Here is a 17,883-nt window from a genome sequence, read left to right on the forward strand (position 1 = left end):
TAATACAAACATTTAATAAAGAAAATAAAAGGTGAAAGGAAAGAATATATATTGAGAAATAGCCAGGAGTCTCTTTTATCTCCTCCAGTACTTTCTGCTCTTCATATTCTACTATATTTTCTTCACACTATTTATTAAACTCTGATAGACAGCTGACCCACAGTATCTGTAAGTTACTGGATTCAGGATACAAAGAGGATAACAAAACTCACAGATGGCCAAATTCTTTTTTGGGGGGTTAGGGGGAGTGTACCAGGGATTGAATTCAGGGGCACGAGACCGCTGAGCCACATCCCCAGCCCTGTTTTGTATTTTATTTACAGGTAAGGTTTCACTGAGTTGCTTAGCACCTCACTTTTGCTGAGGCTGGTTTTGAACTCCTGATCCTCCTGTCTCAGCCTCCCAAGCTGCTTGGATTACAGGTATGTGCCATCTCACCCAGCCCAGATCCTTTATATAAAATGCAAACAACATTACACTTATCTTCCTGAATGCTTTCAATCATCTTTAGATGATTGTTAAACTATATCGTTTAGTTAATAATGTCCAGGGGGAAAAAATCTGTATATATTCAGTACAGACACAACATTTTTACCAATATTCTCCTTCCATCTTTGGTTGAGTCCACCAATTCTGGACTTGTGAATATGAGAAGTGACTGTATTTCTGTTTTGTGCTAGCTGAAAGTTTCAAGAGGAAATGAATTATGTCTTATGTAAAGTTCTGGATCCATTTCTGGAAAAGTACCTAGAGAATAGAAGGAATTTTTAAAATATTTTATCATTGCTGGTGGGACTGCAAATTGGTGCAACCACTCTAGAAAACAGTATGGAGATTCCTTAGAAACTTGGAACAGAACCAGCACTTGGCCCAGCTATCCCACTCCTCAGTTTATACCCAAAGGACTTAAAATCAGCATACTACAGTGATGCAGCCACATCCATGTTTATAGAAGCTCAATTCATAATAGCTAGACTATGGAACCAACCTAGATGTAATAAACCATTCTAAATTTTCTGAGTGTTAAACCTAGATGTCTTTCAACAGATGAATGGACAAACAAACTGTAGAATATTACTCAGCCTTAAAGAAGAATAAAATTATGGCATTTGCAGGTAAATGGATGAAGTTGGAGAATATCATGCTAAGTGAAATAATACAAAAATCCACAAAAATCCAAAGGCCAAATGTTTTCTGATTATGTGGATGCTGATCCATAATGGAGGAGTAGAGCTAGGGAAAAATGGAGGAACTTTGGATTGGGCAGAAGCGAGTGAGGGGAGGAGAGGGAGTGTAAGGGTGGGAAGAATGGTAGAAGGAGAGGGACATCATTACCTTGTGTATATGTATGATTGCAGCACCAGTGTGACTGCATCATGTACAGCCAGAGAAATTAGAAATTGTGCTCCATTTGCATACAACGTATTGAAACGAATTCTGCTGTAATGTATAACTAATTAGAACAAATAAATTTTTAAAAAAAGTCTTCCTTTCATAAGCACAGGTGGTAAGGTTGTAATAATTACAGCTTCATGATGTAAACAATGTTGCTTAAACATGTGCATAAAGTGACTACTAGCAAGAATAATGTAAATATTAATATAATGTATACTAATATAAGTTAACAAGAAAATTAATTTTAATATGAACATTAATGAGAGTAACAGCTTTAAAATTGTTAAACCAAGATGGGGGGGGACCAATAATCAGAGGACCACCTGAGAAGTCAGCAGTTCTATTTCAAGTATTATAGAAATATTTTATTTCAATCTACGCAAGTTTAAATTTGAGTTTCATATGTGAGGTTCAGTGCACCCATTCTTTTGGCTCTTGGAAAGTTTAATTCAAACCTTTGGGAGCCTTCAAAGCCATGCTGGGCTGGCAAGTGGGATGGAGAATACCTTCAGTGAAGACAAGTTAAGACTCCCAGCTCTGCTCTCTGTAAAATAAAAAAAAATTAATTAATTAATTAATTAAAAAAAAAAACCATGACTAAATGCAAAGCCTGCACATGCAGGCATCCATACAGCACCTTCCTGCTCATAGACAGGCGCTCTACCCGGAACGTTTACACAACAGCGCCCTGAGGAGGCGACAGACCAGAAGGTGAAACAAGCATGAACTCCGCTTTCAGCTACACCAACATCAACTCTGACGTCTGGGGCACAAACCATCGAGGAAACAAAGGGGAAACCCTGAGTCAGGGCTGGCACCACACTCCTGCACACTGGCCCCAGGGGTGCACCTCCAGGGCGGGGGCGGAGCTGACCCGCCGAGTCCCGCCCCCGCCCACGCCCTCTAACTGTCCCTTCGCTGCGCCTTTCCAGTCAGGAAGCCGTACGAGGAGAGCGTCACGTCGGACGCCAGCTGGCTGCCTTCCTCAGCGGCCCACGCTGCGCCATGCTGCCCCTCCGAAGCGTCCTGGCCCGGGCTCTGACCTCGCGAACGCCCGCGCTTCAGGTATCGGCCTCCGGGTGGGCGCGCCCTTTGCCAGGCGCAGGGCTGGGAGGGCGTGAGCCCTGCGCATGCGTGCCGCGCGGTCAGCTCTGTCGGCTGAGGGTCCGCGCCCGTGGAGGAGGGGTCCTTGCGGGGCAGGGTCGTTTACCCACCGGAGCGAGGCTTTCTCTGGCTTGGGAGCCTGACCGCCCCGAGGTCGCTCCCGAAGCGCTAGCGGTTGCGGCTTTGCCGCCAGCACTTTGGCAGCTGTGGCTCCGGGAGCGCTCGCCGCTTCGTGGCGGGGCCCAGGCGCCATTGGCCTCGCGGAGGTGTGGGTTTGAAGAGCCTTCGCTCCGTCCACACTGAAGGTGCTGGAAGAGGACCACCAACAAGGAGTGGCGACCCGACCGGCCTTTTCCTTTGTAACGAAGTGCACAGCTTGCGAGCATTTTGCCGAGAACCTTGGTGTAGGCCAGGGTCCCAGTGTGGGGCATCGTGCCCGCCCTCCCCGTGTCCTGCGGTGATCCCCAAGCCCAGCAGGGACCTGAGCCTGAAGACCCTCAAACGTGACCTGCTTCAGCCTTAGATGAGAAAGATCCAAAATGGAGCCAGGGATCAAGCCTGAACTGTGGGCACCTGCTTGTTCCGATTCATCCTAGGGAGTCTCTCCTTTCCATCTTGAGGCTTTTACTCCTTTCTCAGCCAGCAAGATGCTGGCTGTGGGCTTAGCCGCTTCTGGAGGCAGACTTTCAGGAGAAGAGTAAGGAAGAGCCATTAATGGCCTTTCACCCCGTGTCTTCTTTGATAATGAGAGCAACTAAGAACAAAGCAGGGAGGAAGAGCAGGAAGAAAAGATTAACATTAAACAGATACATGAGGTGGGAGGGAAAGGGAGAGAAAAGGGAAATTGCATGGTAATGGAGGGAGATCCTCATTGTTATACAAAATTACATATAAGAGGTTGTGAGGGGAATGGGAAAATAAACAAGGAGAGAAATGAATTACTGTAGATGGGGTAGAGAGAGAAGATGGGAGGGGAGGGGAGGGGAGATAGTAGAGGATAGGAAAGGTAGCAGAATACAACAGTTACTAATAGGGCATTATGTAAAAATGTAGATGTGTAACCAATGTGATTCTGCAATCTGTATTTGGGGTAAAATTGGGAGTTCAAAACCCACCTGAATCAAATGTATGAAATATGATATGTAAAGAGCTTTGTAATGTTTTGAACAACCAATAAAAAAAAAATTAAATTAAAAAAAACAATGCAGTCTATTCTGCTCTCTCTAGTGGGGCAGGGCCAAGAATTATTTCTTTGCGACTTTTCTTTTTTACATTTCTAGCAGCATTCTCGTATAAGTGAATTCTTAGTAATTGCTCACAAGAATTAATCCTAACTTGGTGATAAGGGAAGGTCAAATGGTGAAGATTTCTGCCCCAGCATATTTCTAACTAGCTTTGCAACAAAAACCTACAAAATCTCTTCACTTCCTCACACATACACCCGTCTTTATCACTACGGTGTCCCTTCTGTGTATCGTCTCATTGAAAAATAATACAAATGCCCATTAGTCTACAGCTGATATATCTTACTTGTAATTTTTAGATTGTACATATTAGGTTATTGTTTATTCTACTAACATTATTATAATCTGGTTAAAATGCACAAAAAAAGAATATCTACCTGTGGCAGAGACTGCTGCGGTTGTTTTTGATAGAAAGCTTTGTCCTTTGGGCAATAGGAAAATAACTTAAGAGTTATGACAGTCATGAGTGGAATAAACTCAATTGAAATGATTATATTAAGTCTATACTCAACAATATAAGAATATATAAGAACAAAGCCTCCTGTTTCTCTAAACATGCAAGGTGGTCAGTGTAAGCACTAATTTGTCCATAGTTTTGTAGGGACCAAGTCTTCTTTAACAGATTTTTCTGGTATAATTACTTTGGAAATAGGCACCTACACCTACTAATCACACTTCATGAGTTTGTAAAGTGGAATGCTATATAAGTATCTGTATGTGTGCATTTTTAATATACACATATACGTACACAGATGATAATTCTGGCAAGTTATGATAATTCTGCCTAGTAAAAATTAAGTTCACTCAGAAAGAGATTTAGAAATTTATATAGTGAGCATATAAACATTTTAACAAGTTAACGGTTCTTAAAAAAATAATTCCCATCAAACCAATATAACTGGATGCATTAAATGCACTTTACATTGCATCTGTCTTAAGAACCTAATGATGATTCTGAAAATCCTGACTCCTTGAATTTAATCTTTTTCAGCATTCATAAAGTCTATCACTATATTACAATGGAGTTAGCACATAGTTTCCTAATGCTTAAAATTCCAGTCTTATTTTTGGCCACTGGTTTACTTCATTTAATGTAGGAAATACTTTGACTTGAAGAGAAATTTCCATTTTTTAAGAAAATAAAAGTGGAATTTTCTATTAGTACTATATTTTAAAATAATTTTGCCTGCCAAAAGCATGCATACTGAATTTATAAAGTTCTTTCAGATGCATAACTCTACACATATGCTATCAACTAAAAATCAAATATTGGCTGAATAAAGGAAAGCTCTTTCTAAATTTATGGGAATTCTAATTATAGTTCTCCAGTACAGGAATATCATCAAGACACCAATGCCTTCATATGAGCAACTTCTCATGAAACAAATGACTAAAGGTTGTAAACCCTTTCCAGTAAAAGAGCAGATATATATTCTGTGTGATTTTTATCTTTTTTAAATTTATTTTTTCTAACTCGTTATACATGACAACAAAATGCATTTTGATTCTTAGTACACAAATGGTGCACAATTGCACAATTTTTCATTTCTCTGGTTGTACACAAAATAGAATCACACCATTTGTGTATTCATACATGTACCTAGGGTAATGATGTCCATCTCATTCTACCATCTTTCCTACCCTTATGCCTCCTCCCTTCCCTACCACTCCTTTGCCTTATTCAAAGTTCTTCCATTCCTCCCATCCTGCCGCCTCCACCACCCCCCCCACACACACACACACCACGCATTATGGATCAGCATCCACTTATCAGAGAAAACATTGGTTTTGTGGGCTTGGCTTCACTTAGCATGATATTCTTCAACTCCATCCATTTACCTGCAAATGCCATGGTTTTATTCTCTCTTAACACTGAGTAGTATTCCATTGTGTATATATACCAACTTTCTTAATCCATTTATCTATTGAAGGGCATCTAGGTTGGTTCCACAATTTAGTTATTGTGAATTGTGCTGTTATAAACATTGATGTGGCTACGTCACTGTAGTATGTTGATTTTCAGTCCTTTGGGTATAAACCCAGGAGTGGGATAGCTGGGTCAAATGATGGTTCCATTCTAAGTTTTCTAAGGAATCTCCATACTGCTTCCCAGATTGGTTGCAATACTTTGCAGTCTCACCAGCAATGTACGAGTGTGCTTTTTCCCCCACATCCTTACCAACACTTATTGTTACCTGTATTCTTAATAACTGGCTTTCTGACTGGAGTGAGATGAAATCTTAGTTTTGATTTGCATTTCACTAATTGCTAGAGATGTTGAATATTTTTCATATGTTTGTTAACTGACAGTATATCTTCTGAGAAATGTCTGTTCAGTTTCTTAGCCCATTTATTGATTGGGTTATTTATGTTTTTGGTGCTAAGTTTTTTGAGTTCTTTATATACCTGGAGATTAGTGCTCTCTCTGATGTGTGTGTGGTAAAAATTTCCTCCTATTCTGTAGGCTCTCTCTTTACCTCACTGATTGTTTCTTTTGCTGACAAGAAGCTTTTTAGTTTGAATCCATCCCATTTATTGATTCTTGATTTTATTTCTTGCACTTTAGGAGTCTTATTCAGGAACTCATGGCCTAATCCAACATGATGAAGATTTGGGCCTACTTTTTCTTCTTTGGGGCATAGGGTTTCTGGTCTAATTCCTAGGTCCTTTGTCCACTTTGAGTTGAATTTTGTGCATGGTGAGAAATAGGGGCTTAATTTCATTTTGATGCATATGAATTTCCAGTTTTCCCAGCACCATTTGTTGAAGAGGCTATCTTTTCTCCAGTATATGTTTTTGGTGCCTTTGTCTAGTATGAGATAACTGTTTTTATGTGGGTTTGTCTCTGTGTCCTCTATCTGTACCATTTGGTATACCAATCTATTTTGGTGCCAATACAATGATGTTTTTGTTACTATTGCTCTGTAGTATAGTTTAAGGTCTGGTATTGTGATGCCACCTGCTTCACTCACTAAGTATTGCTTTGGCTATTCTGGTCTCTTATTTTTCCAGATGAATTACATGATAGCTTTTTCTATGAGGAATGTCATTGGAATTTTGATTGAAATTGCATTAAATCTGCATAGTGTTTTTGGTACTATGGTCATTTTACAATATTAATTCTGCCTATCCAAGAACAAGGTAGATCTTTCCATCTTGTAAGGTTTTCTTTAATTTCTTTCTGTAGCGTTCTATAGTTTTCATTATAGAGTTCTTTCACCTCTTTCATTAAGTTGATTTCCAAGTTTTTTTTTTTTGAGGCTATTGTAAATGGAGTAGTTTTCCTAATTTCTCTTTAAAAAAAATAGTGTACCACAATTAAGTGAGGTTCATCTGAGAGATGCAAGGTTGGTTCGACATAGAGAAATCATTAAATGTAATTCATCATCCCATCAATAGACTTAAGATAAGAATCATATCATCATAACAGATGCAGAAAAAGCATTTGACAAAATACAGCACCCCTTCATTTCAAAACACTAGAAAAACTAGGGAAAATGGAAACATCTCAACATTGTAAAAGTTATCTATGCTAAGGCCAAGGCCAACATCATTCTAAATGGAGAAAAATTGAAAGCATTCCCTCTAAAAACTGGAACACAACAGGATTGCCGTCTTTCACCACTTACATTTAACATAGTTTTTGAAACTCTAGCCAGAGCAATTAGAAAGACAAAAGAAATTAAAGGGATACAAATAGGAAAAGAAGAACTCAAACTATCACTTTTGGCTGACGACATGGTTCTATACTTAGAGGATCTGAAAAATTCCACCAGAAACCTTCTAGAACTAATAAATCAATTCAGTAAAGTAGGATATAAAATCAACACCCATAAATCAAATGCATTTCTGTACATCAGTATTGAATCCTCTGAAAGAGAAATTAGGAAAACTACTCTTTTTACAATAGCCTCAAAAAATGATTTTTATCTTTAATCTCTGCATAACAAAAAGTCTATAGAGAATTGACAAGTACAAACATAGATTTGGTTATAACATAATAAATTCTCTCTCTCTAAAATCTTTAAATTTGTCTTATCTTTCTTCAGGTATGCTCATCTTTTGCTACAGGCCCCAGACAAAATGATGGAACATTCTATGAGTTTCATACCTATTCACTTAAACCCTCGAAGATGAATGAGTTCCTGGAAAACATCAAGAAAAACATGCATCTTCGGACAGCTCACTCTGAATTGGTTGGATGTTGGAGTGTAGAATTTGGAGGCAGAATGAATAAAGTGTTTCACATTTGGAAGTATGGTAGGAGTCATTCCACTTAAGTGTTTGTTATAGATTTTCATTCTGTTCCATGTTTCATGAAATTTAGTTCTTAAATCTATATTTATAAACTATATTTATAAATCTATATATTTATAGATACGTACAGGTTAAGTAAAATCTTAATTTAAAAAGGAATACAGTACCAAAAAAGTAAATTCAGTGATTACTCTCACCAATGGTCTACTTCTAACAATTCCTTGCTCAAAGTCTTATATTACCATAACTTGGAAAACATTAATTCTCATATATGAAATGATAAAATTATAAACTAGCTTTAACACTCAGAAAATTTAGAATGGTTTATTACAAAGATGGTTGATAAAAATTTTAAGGTGGTGTTTGAAAAAGCCTAAACGTGTTAAGATCACAAAAGGAAAGAGGAAGTCTAATAATTTAAAAATTTAGGGCCATTAAGTAAATTGAGATTTAGAGAGGATCACAGATTTTAAACTTCATTCAACCATGAGATTTAATATTTCCGTTATGTTTAGAAACCAATTTTTTGTTTCATTTCTTACACCCCAGAGTTTCAAGGAATTTACTTTCATACTACTCAAAAGGAAAAGGAATCAGTTCTTCCCATGTCACACTGACCTACCCCTGAGGAAGGAAAAGAAGTTTCAAGAGTCACCAGAATGTTTGTTTCTCCACAATCTAGTCTGTTAGGGTCATATCAGGACTTGTGGATATCCAAAGACCTGGTAATAATTTTATTTACAATTTGATCATCAGTGTCCAGATTAATATTCATAAATGTTTTATTATGAAAAATATTCATTCTACACCTAACTATGGGCACAGTGTAGGGTTTTTACCTAGTGTAGTAAAACAAGCCCCATTAAAACACAACTTGTGCTTTAGATGTGCTACAAGTTAAATCATGGCCCACTAAGAAAACTAATGAAGTCCTGATATACCTCACTTAAGCTGTGAGATAGGTGTTATTCATTATCACCATCATAAACCATATAAAACTTTTATCATTAGTCTTATAAGGTCTTCATAGTAAATACAATGCTAGGCCCATATATGGGTAAATGTCGATACCTGTTGGAATAACTCAGAAAAAAAATAAGTGCTGGGGGGAAAATGGCTGGTAATAAGTAAGAGAATCAACACTATTTTTTGAAGGCTCTTTGTTCAAAGGAGAAGAGACTCACCAAATACATTTTAATTTCATTTATTGTAATTTGATTCAAGGTTTATCTTGACCTGGGCACCTGCCACCACCAAAGAAAGATCTTTCTCTGAACTAGCACTATCAGTTAAATGCCTCAACTGAATTAATTAGTCCACAAATGTTGATACTAACTGGGTGCTAAACATTGTTCTAGGCTCTTTTTGTGTGTTAATTCAGTTAACCTTCACAACAATGTTATATTCTCTCCATTATACAGACTGAAAAACAGAATGCAGAAAGATACAGTAACTTACCTAATTCACACAAGTTTCTGCAAAGTCATAGAACCCATGAAGCCAATTCTGTGACATTTTGTATTTCTATTCCCCTTAAGCCCAAGAACAACTTGAGGACAGATGTCACATCTTTTCGTGTTGATATTTCCAAAGGCATAACAATGTTCCTCTATGCTGCAGGTGAATGTTGTTTGGATGAAATCCAGAGAAGCATAGGTGATTTTAAGTTGTAAATGTTTCTTTTTCTTAATTCTTTTCTCCCATAGAGAATTTTGCTCATCGAACTGCAGTTCAGAAAGCCTTGGCTAAAGATAAGGAATGGCAAGAACAATTCCTCATTCCAAATTTGGCTCTCATTGATAAGCAAGAGAGTGAGATTACTTACCTGGTGCCATGGTGCAAATTAGAAAAGCCTCCAAAAGAGGGTAAGTCACTTTCCTTCTTCACCACTTAGAATTTAGATGAATGAAATACTAAAGATCTTAAGTGATAAAAGGTGAAGTTCCACTGGCAAACAAGGAAATTAATCCTTTGTTTTATGGGAACATACTGTGGTTGTTAAGATAAAACGAAGTTGAATCTTCCAGCTTATGCTTAAAATGAGAATTAAATAATGAGGAATTTTTCCAAATTGAAATTTTACACATTGCTAAGTTTAGCTGTTACAGAAAAAGTCTACATAGTCAGTTAAAGATGAGAAATTGCACATTAGAAATAGGGACCACATGTGGGAAAATAAAGAATAATTTTAAGATAACATAAATATTTAAATAAGAATATTTTCCACAAAATATAATTAATCTTAAGTCATTAGTACACCTTTGCTTATAAAATTAACTATTTGAGGGGGGTGAATTTACTGAATCTACCAAGCTATATCACTATAGTTTTTGTGTCTAACTTTTGTGTCTTCCTCTTTCTTCTCAGTTTGAAAATAATTCCTTAAGATATATCTTCTTGCTGATTTCACTTCTTGATGATTTAAAGAAACTATTGCTTCAATCCAGTATTAAACCAAGGTCAGAATAGAAAAATCAATTTAGATTTATTTTATTTCCAACTCTGTTTTTAGACTACACTACAAAGAAACTTGACAAGAATTATTTAGATCCTACTTAGATCTCTTTCTCTGTCAGCACTATCTAGATAAAATAGTTGACTTCTCAGTGTCTAACGTTGATCCTCTTCCTCTTTTTTATTAACCTGAGTAATCTTTGCATGTTTTCCTGTACCTTTCAAATCTACTTGTCTCTAGTTTCTTTCTACCAGTCCTTTATTTCTGTCCAGAAGATAAGATACATTTCAACTACATACTTGGATATTTAGGGACAATAAAATCTCATTAGGTTTGTTTGGGTTTTTTTCCTCCAAAACTTAGAGACATTTCTTTATTTTCATTGTTTTCTATGTTCTTCCTGTTAGAAAAAGAAACTTAAGGAGAGAGAAATATAAATGGAAAAAAGTACAAATTGGAAAGAAGAATGAAAATATAGGAGACATTGGAAAATTATTTTATTCTTTTCTGAAAGTATAGACTTGGCTCAAAAATCCAATTTCATTATACATTCTTAATATCTGTTTTATTAATAGATTTTTATATTAAAATATTTCAGATCATAGTTTATATATTTATAACTCCAGACTTTTTATCATCTGCATGATAACCAAAGCAAAGAAAAATAATGCAAATACAATAAATATGTCTATGTAACCATATATGATCCTCTAAATCTGTATTTGTAGATTAGTTTTCCATGGAAACAAGACAGACATGATTAGAAAATGCTGGAATGTCTTCTGTAAAATAGTCCTTTTTCTTTCTATTTTAGGAGTCTATGAATTGGCTTCTTTTCAGATGAAACCTGGTGGCCCAGCTCTGTGGGGTGATGCATTTAAAAGGGCAGTTCATGCCCATGTAAATCTAGGCTATACAAAATTAGTTGGTGTTTTCCATGCAGAATATGGAGCACTCAACACAGGTATAGTTATCTGTTTTATCTATAAAATTTCAGTGGTGATCTACTAATAAGTTCCTTGGATACGTTTCTCTCTCTCATACTGTACATTTTATTTTTTATTGCCAAATTTTTGTATTTTTGTCAATTTTAAGGGTTGAAAAAAACCTGTGTCACATCTTTTTATTTAGAATGTTAACATCTTTATGAAGCCTTTTCAAACACAAAACTGCTATTTTCCTGATTATCAAAATGATTAAATTTTAATAGGTGCCAGAATCTCAAGAAATAACCTATTCCTTTTAAATATTTTTTCTTCTGAATTTTTTTATTGATTTTTGAAACAACATTTCTGGGGAGATTGTTTCTGAGTAAAAACATAATTTATTTATTCATTCACGTATTAATTAATTTATTTATACTAAAGTCGCCCCATAAAAATTCACCCATTTTTATTTGAGGCATGTATTTATATACATGTATGTACATATCCATTGGTAAATTTGTAAATATAAATTTCTTTAATAAAATACGTATTTGGAGTATTTAACTTTTAAATGTATTTTTTTGTGTGCATAGCCCTGGTGATTGAACTCAGGACGATGCACATGCTAGGCAATGCTCTACCACTGGACTATATCCCCAGCCCAGAGTATTTTAACTTTTAAATTTGAAAGATATTACCATCAGAATTTCAAGATTTTTTTTGACAAATTCTGAAAATACTTGTAAAGCTTATCTGAAAGGACAGATGACAAAGAATAGCTAGTAAATATTTGAAAGACTGATAATACGCAGTTACCTTTTATCTTCTCTATTTTATGTACAATGGAAATCTGAAACCTAATATAGTCAGTGCTGAGCTTCCAACTCAACACAGAAAATTCATCTCTTTTCTGAAATGCATGGACCAGAAGTATGTCAGATTTTTGATTTTTGGATTAGGGATATTCAGCCTGTTTATCATAAGAAAATGGTCATAATATACAAAAACAGATGTATATTTACGTTGGAAAATAATGGAGGAGAAAAATTATTATAAAAATTATCTCATACTATATGCTAAAATAAAACCAAGACTTTAATAGATTTCAATGAGAAAATTTAATTCATAGAGTTGCTAAAACTTTATGTAGATGAACTTACTTAAAAATATGAATGGGGACTATATTCCTAAGCTAAAAATAGAAACAAAAATGAAGAAAAAATTTGATGACTTTATTATAAAAAGGCTCAAACTCTCTATATGTGGAACAAATCATCATAAGTTAAATTCAAAAGCAAAAAGGAAATGAAAATTTATGTAAAGGTAGTAACACATATGACTGTCAAATATAAAAGAAGAGGCAGATTAAAAATAGTAAGCAGATATCACTTTTTACTTAATGTAGACTTGCTTACATGGGTATAATGTTAGATCAGGAGTAAATAAGTACTCATATAATATATACGGTTCACATTAATCTTTCCTTCCCAAATTGGGCCATATAAATAAAAAATTATTTTCATTGTCTTTGGCAGTATTCTAGAAAATATGCAGGAGTGCATATATTTATAAGGGCTTTCAGTTATATACGAAAGAAATTTGAAAGTATGTAAAGTAGTCATATTTGAGTGATGAGATTAAAGATTACTGAAAGTCTGTCTTTTAATCTCTGATATTGTGTATGTATGATTTTTATAACTTTTTTATTCTTAAATTCATTTTCAGTATCCTAAGAAAATGTGGCATGATGAGTATAAATCAGTACAGCTTCTTTTTATATTTATCTTCCATTTTAGGAAGATAGTGTATAATACATACAATATATAGACAGTATAATATATACACTATTTGAAAATTTAAAATATATATGTATATAAGATATACTCCTTGGATCTCTCACTTTACATTTTAGGAGATTTTGTTAAGGAAATAAACAGATACAAACAGCCTGGATTTAATCCCAGCACCATTGCTTAGTAATTTTATGACCTTGGGTAAGTTAACCTCACTGGGCCTTAGTTTCCTCATCTATACAATGATGATAGTAATAACCTACCATCTAGATTATTATGAGGACTAAATGAGTTAACACATGAAAAATGTTTAAAATCAAGCAAGGTATTACACATGTGAAATCCTAGCTATCAGGAGACTGAGGCAGGAGGATTACAACTTCAAGGCCAGTCTGGGCAACTTAGCAAGATTCTATCTAAAAATAAAAATAAAAAGCACTACAAATATAATTCAGTGGTAGAGCACATGCTTAGCATGCCCAAGGCCTGACAGGTTCCATCACTAGAGACAAACACATTCCAGGCAATTAAATGTTAGCAATAGTAGTCACCATCATCATTATTATAGATACATACATAGGTGTGTTCAAATGAAATTTATGTAAATATTGTTTATATAATAAATAATGTGGTATGACCTTCTTTATGTAATATATTTTGTGATATAGAAATATGCTATATATATTTGTAGTATAAAATGTATGCATAGATATAAATATATGTATAGATATGTCTGTAAATATTCATATATTTCATATACATAACAACGTATATATAATATGTATTAGTATGGAAAGACATAAACCAAATATAAAACTAGTTATTTCTGGGAAGTCCAGAAATGATTCCTAGCTTCTCTTTGTGTTTATCTGTATTTTTCTATACCTCTACTTTGTATTACATTGCAATTATAAAAAAATGTATAAATAATTATATACAAGAATATTTATTCCAGAATTTTATAGAATAGTGAAATATTGGAAATAATCTAAATGGCCAACAATAAAGATTAGTATAAAAAGTTGCTGTGTATTATGAAGGAATCCATATCATCATTAAAAAATAATATTATTGCCACAGAAGATAATCACTGTTAATTTTAAAGAATCTATTAGTAAGCATAATATACAATAGACCCTAAGTTAACTTTTAAAGGAAATGCCCTAGGGGTTTTCTCTAGGTAGTTAACATTATGCTATTTTTTGTTTTCCTGTTTGTTTCATATAAATTTTCTATAATAAACACAATTTTTATAACCTTGGTTTTTTGCAATAAAGTCAACTGTAGTGGGAAGTCATGAAATTTGAGTGTGTCTTTAACTGTCTTACCTTACTTTCCTTTTCCAGCTTTCTGTTTTTACACCTAAAAAAAGAGAGAGAGAGTGAGTTTGATTAATTCATGTATAAATTTCTTTCTCAAGTCTCTGATTCCTCTGAAATCTTATCATCTAAATATTTATTTACTGACATTTTAATTTAAAATAATAGGATTTTTTTACTCACTCTCACTTTAAGAATTATTCTTTTGCCCATGGCAATGTCAATGTCATACTCTTTAGAAACAATTTTGGTTTATTTCTGCAGTTCATGTTCTTTGGTGGAATGAGAGTGCAGATAGTCGTGCAGCTGGGAGGCATCATTCCCATGAGGATCCCAGAGTCGTGGCAGCTGGTAAGCTATTTCACTAGGCATGGGTTATTTTTACAATAAACTTGATTTGCTCAATAACTTTATATGCCTTCTTATGAAATGTTTTTCCAGTTCGGGAAAGTGTCAACTACCTAGTGTCTCAGCAGAATATGCTTCTGATTCCTGCATCATTTTCACCATTGAAATAGTGTTCTACTGAAACACAAAAGATTTCATTAATTGGTATAAAATGTGTCTGCTAATGGTGTTTAAGTTCTCCCAAGAGAATTATTCTCACTTTTATTTTAAGGAGGTGATAAATTAATTTACTATGTCCCTTGCATTTTATAAAGCTCTCCCTTGTTTGTCACCACCACTTTAGGAAGTAAAAAGTTCATTTTTCCCAAGGCATTTCAATATCTATCACACATTAAAAATATCTACCATTTGGAAAATAATGTTATTCAGTCCTGAGATTAAAAATCTCTGAGGACTCTTTGGTTTACATGCTGAAATGCCTTCATTTATAATTAATTGTACTAATATTTACTTCATTTTGCATTCTACTTAACAAAGATACTTGCCACTATTTCAAGATCTTGATTTTTCATTCATTTCAGAGGATGTCTTCTGTATGTTGACAAACCTTTATTCAAATACTAATGTTATATTTCCATGATTGAAACAATAGTTTTAAATTATTAATATACATTGTCAAACTTTTAATCGTGTCTGTTTTCCTGATTTTCCAAATTTTTGTCAAGTAAAGTTTATTTTGTAATATCAAATGGTATTCATGAGAATATTAAACATATTTATTTGCCATGGAAAAGTACATTATCATTTGTGTCATCTGTGTTAATTATGGTCACACATTAGCTCTATTGTCACTGAACTGGAAAATAAAATTATTAGGTCCTGGTATTTAAAGTCTTTGAAGACTCTTTGGTTTGTATGCTGAAATGTCTTCATTTATAATTAATTTTACAAATATTTACTTTATTTTGGATCCTACTTAACATAAGATGCTTGAGATATCTTTGAATGTGATCTTCATGGATATGGAAATGTTTGACCTAATAAAAGCCTACCTGTATATTCTGATTATTTTTCTAAGTTTTATATTTTTATCATCTCTGAAGCTGTTGCTTTAACAGTATGCTACCAAACTCAGGATGAGACTTCTTTAGTACTTCCACAGATGTGCTACAAATTTAGTTTTTGTTTTGAGTGCTTCCAACTTAAAAGAGATTTCATACTTCCAAGTTTCCTCATAGCTGTATTTACAACTATATTATTTTAATTTTTTATTGATTTTATTATGTTAATTCTTAACATGTATTGAAAATATAACATAATGAATTATGTCTGAGATAAAATTGAAAAACAAGAAGTATGTCACTTCTCACTTATTGAGCCCTCAGAAATCCAAAGGACAGATTAATTTCATAGTAAGGCAAAGAATACTTTTGACTCTGGAGGTAAAAACCTATCAAAGACATTAGAGCCATTAGCTCTGATTTATATTTAAGAGTTTTTTTCTTGATGTTCCTTTGAAAAGATTTCACATAGGAAACTGGGTGGTGGAGGTAGTATTAATTGCAGTCACCGTGGACAGACTTTCTCTCTAGTATGAGACAAGCTAACTATAAGGGTCTGCTTCTGTTCTGCTCAAGAGTTCTATGGGTCCTGGACCTTGGGGAAATGGCACAAAGGAAAGCTGAGAAGCAATAATAGAGATAATTTTTGAGGCAGCCATGTAAGGTACTTTGTTTTCCAATGGTATAAATTGACTTTAAGAATTATTCTTTTCCCTAGTCTTCCTTAGTTCCTGATGGTCCTTCAAAACCCAGAAGGAAAAGAAAGGAATATAGGCAGTTTTGATACCTCTATTATTCCAGTCCTTCTTGGGCCCATGCCAAAGGCCTGAATACTTCTTGAGTCCCTATGATCAACTGGAAATCTGACTTTGGGGAAAGAGTAAGTAGGAGATGAAAAACATTCCTTGAATGAGCCAAATTTTAAAAACCACCTTACAGATCAAAGTTTGACCAACTAGAAGCTTTTTCATTTCAAAGTAATATTTGCATTATACATGACATATTTGTACATCATGCCTCTTTCTCTGAAATTCATGCTCATTATCACTCCAGCACATTCTTACCATCTGAAGTCATTGAGAACTACTAACCTAGAGACTCAGCTGACCAAGGTGTTGGGAAGAAAATTTAAAAAAGCATTCTAGAGCATCAGCTAAGTATTCAACAGTGTACTATGATGTCTGGAAACAATAAGGCTGTTTAAAAAAAAATTCCACAGTCAAAATAGGCTCAGTCGTCCCAGGGCTCTCCTCATGATTCCATGTATTAGAGTCCATCTGTGAGAAAGGATCTAAAACACTTTATGTACATCATTTCACTTAATCCTAACAACAAAGTTTTATGAATAACATTAACATTATATTTTATATAAACAAGAACTTTAAAAGGATAATGGGTTGTCTCTGATCAAGCAACTAGTAAGTGGCAGAAGTCAAATTTGAATCCATACTTTGTTTCATTCTAGACCAGCCTGCCTCAAACTTTTAGCTGAAAATTGAATATTCACCGATAGCTCTCGCCATCATGTCTAGTTAGGGATAACATCCTAACTTTGCAGTAGAAACATCAAGCCATAATCTGACAATCCCCCCAGGGGGTGCACTATTTGTAGGCCTTCATTTCCTCTAATCAATGATGATAAAGCATGGACTACAATTAGTAAAGAGTTACCTTTTGGCTATGATCTGCACATACATTTTCACTAGGTAATCTGAGATGTTCCTTCCCATCAGATTCTGAAGGATGTCTGCAGTGTTCTGTTTTCTCTGTCACCACATAAAAATCAAGCATGTGTGTCTTCTTAGACAAGAATTGGCACAAAAAACATATCAAGGGCTACAGTGACACATGTTCTTCCAACACATGCCATTATATGACTGGAGCCCTAACCACAGGGCCCAGGCATCACCCTCCACCAACCACCACCAAGATCTGGTCCATGCTGCCCTCAGTACTGGTCGTTCATATATAGCATGCCAAG

The 17,883-nt window shown here is 34.8% G+C and overlaps 1 protein-coding gene across 1 annotated transcript; it reads left to right on the forward strand.

Moving 5' to 3' along the window:
• The first annotated feature begins 2,299 nt into the window (after positions 1-2,299).
• Positions 2,300-15,906, forward strand: LOC124097196 (protein NipSnap homolog 3A). The gene is made up of 6 exons (XM_046451510.2): positions 2,300-2,460; positions 7,793-8,003; positions 9,707-9,865; positions 11,270-11,419; positions 14,758-14,844; positions 14,935-15,906. The coding sequence occupies exons 1-6, from the start codon at positions 2,401-2,403 to the stop codon at positions 15,009-15,011; spliced, it is 744 nt and encodes a 247-aa protein (XP_046307466.1). The 5' UTR covers positions 2,300-2,400; the 3' UTR covers positions 15,012-15,906.
• The last annotated feature ends 1,977 nt before the right edge of the window (positions 15,907-17,883 follow it).

The sequence above is a fragment of the Marmota monax genome, unplaced genomic scaffold (genome assembly GCF_021218885.2).
Source record: "Marmota monax isolate L192 unplaced genomic scaffold, Marmota_monax_Labrador192_F-V1.1 WCK01_AAM20220418_F8-fsc00020, whole genome shotgun sequence".
Lineage (NCBI taxonomy): Eukaryota > Metazoa > Chordata > Mammalia > Rodentia > Sciuridae > Marmota > Marmota monax.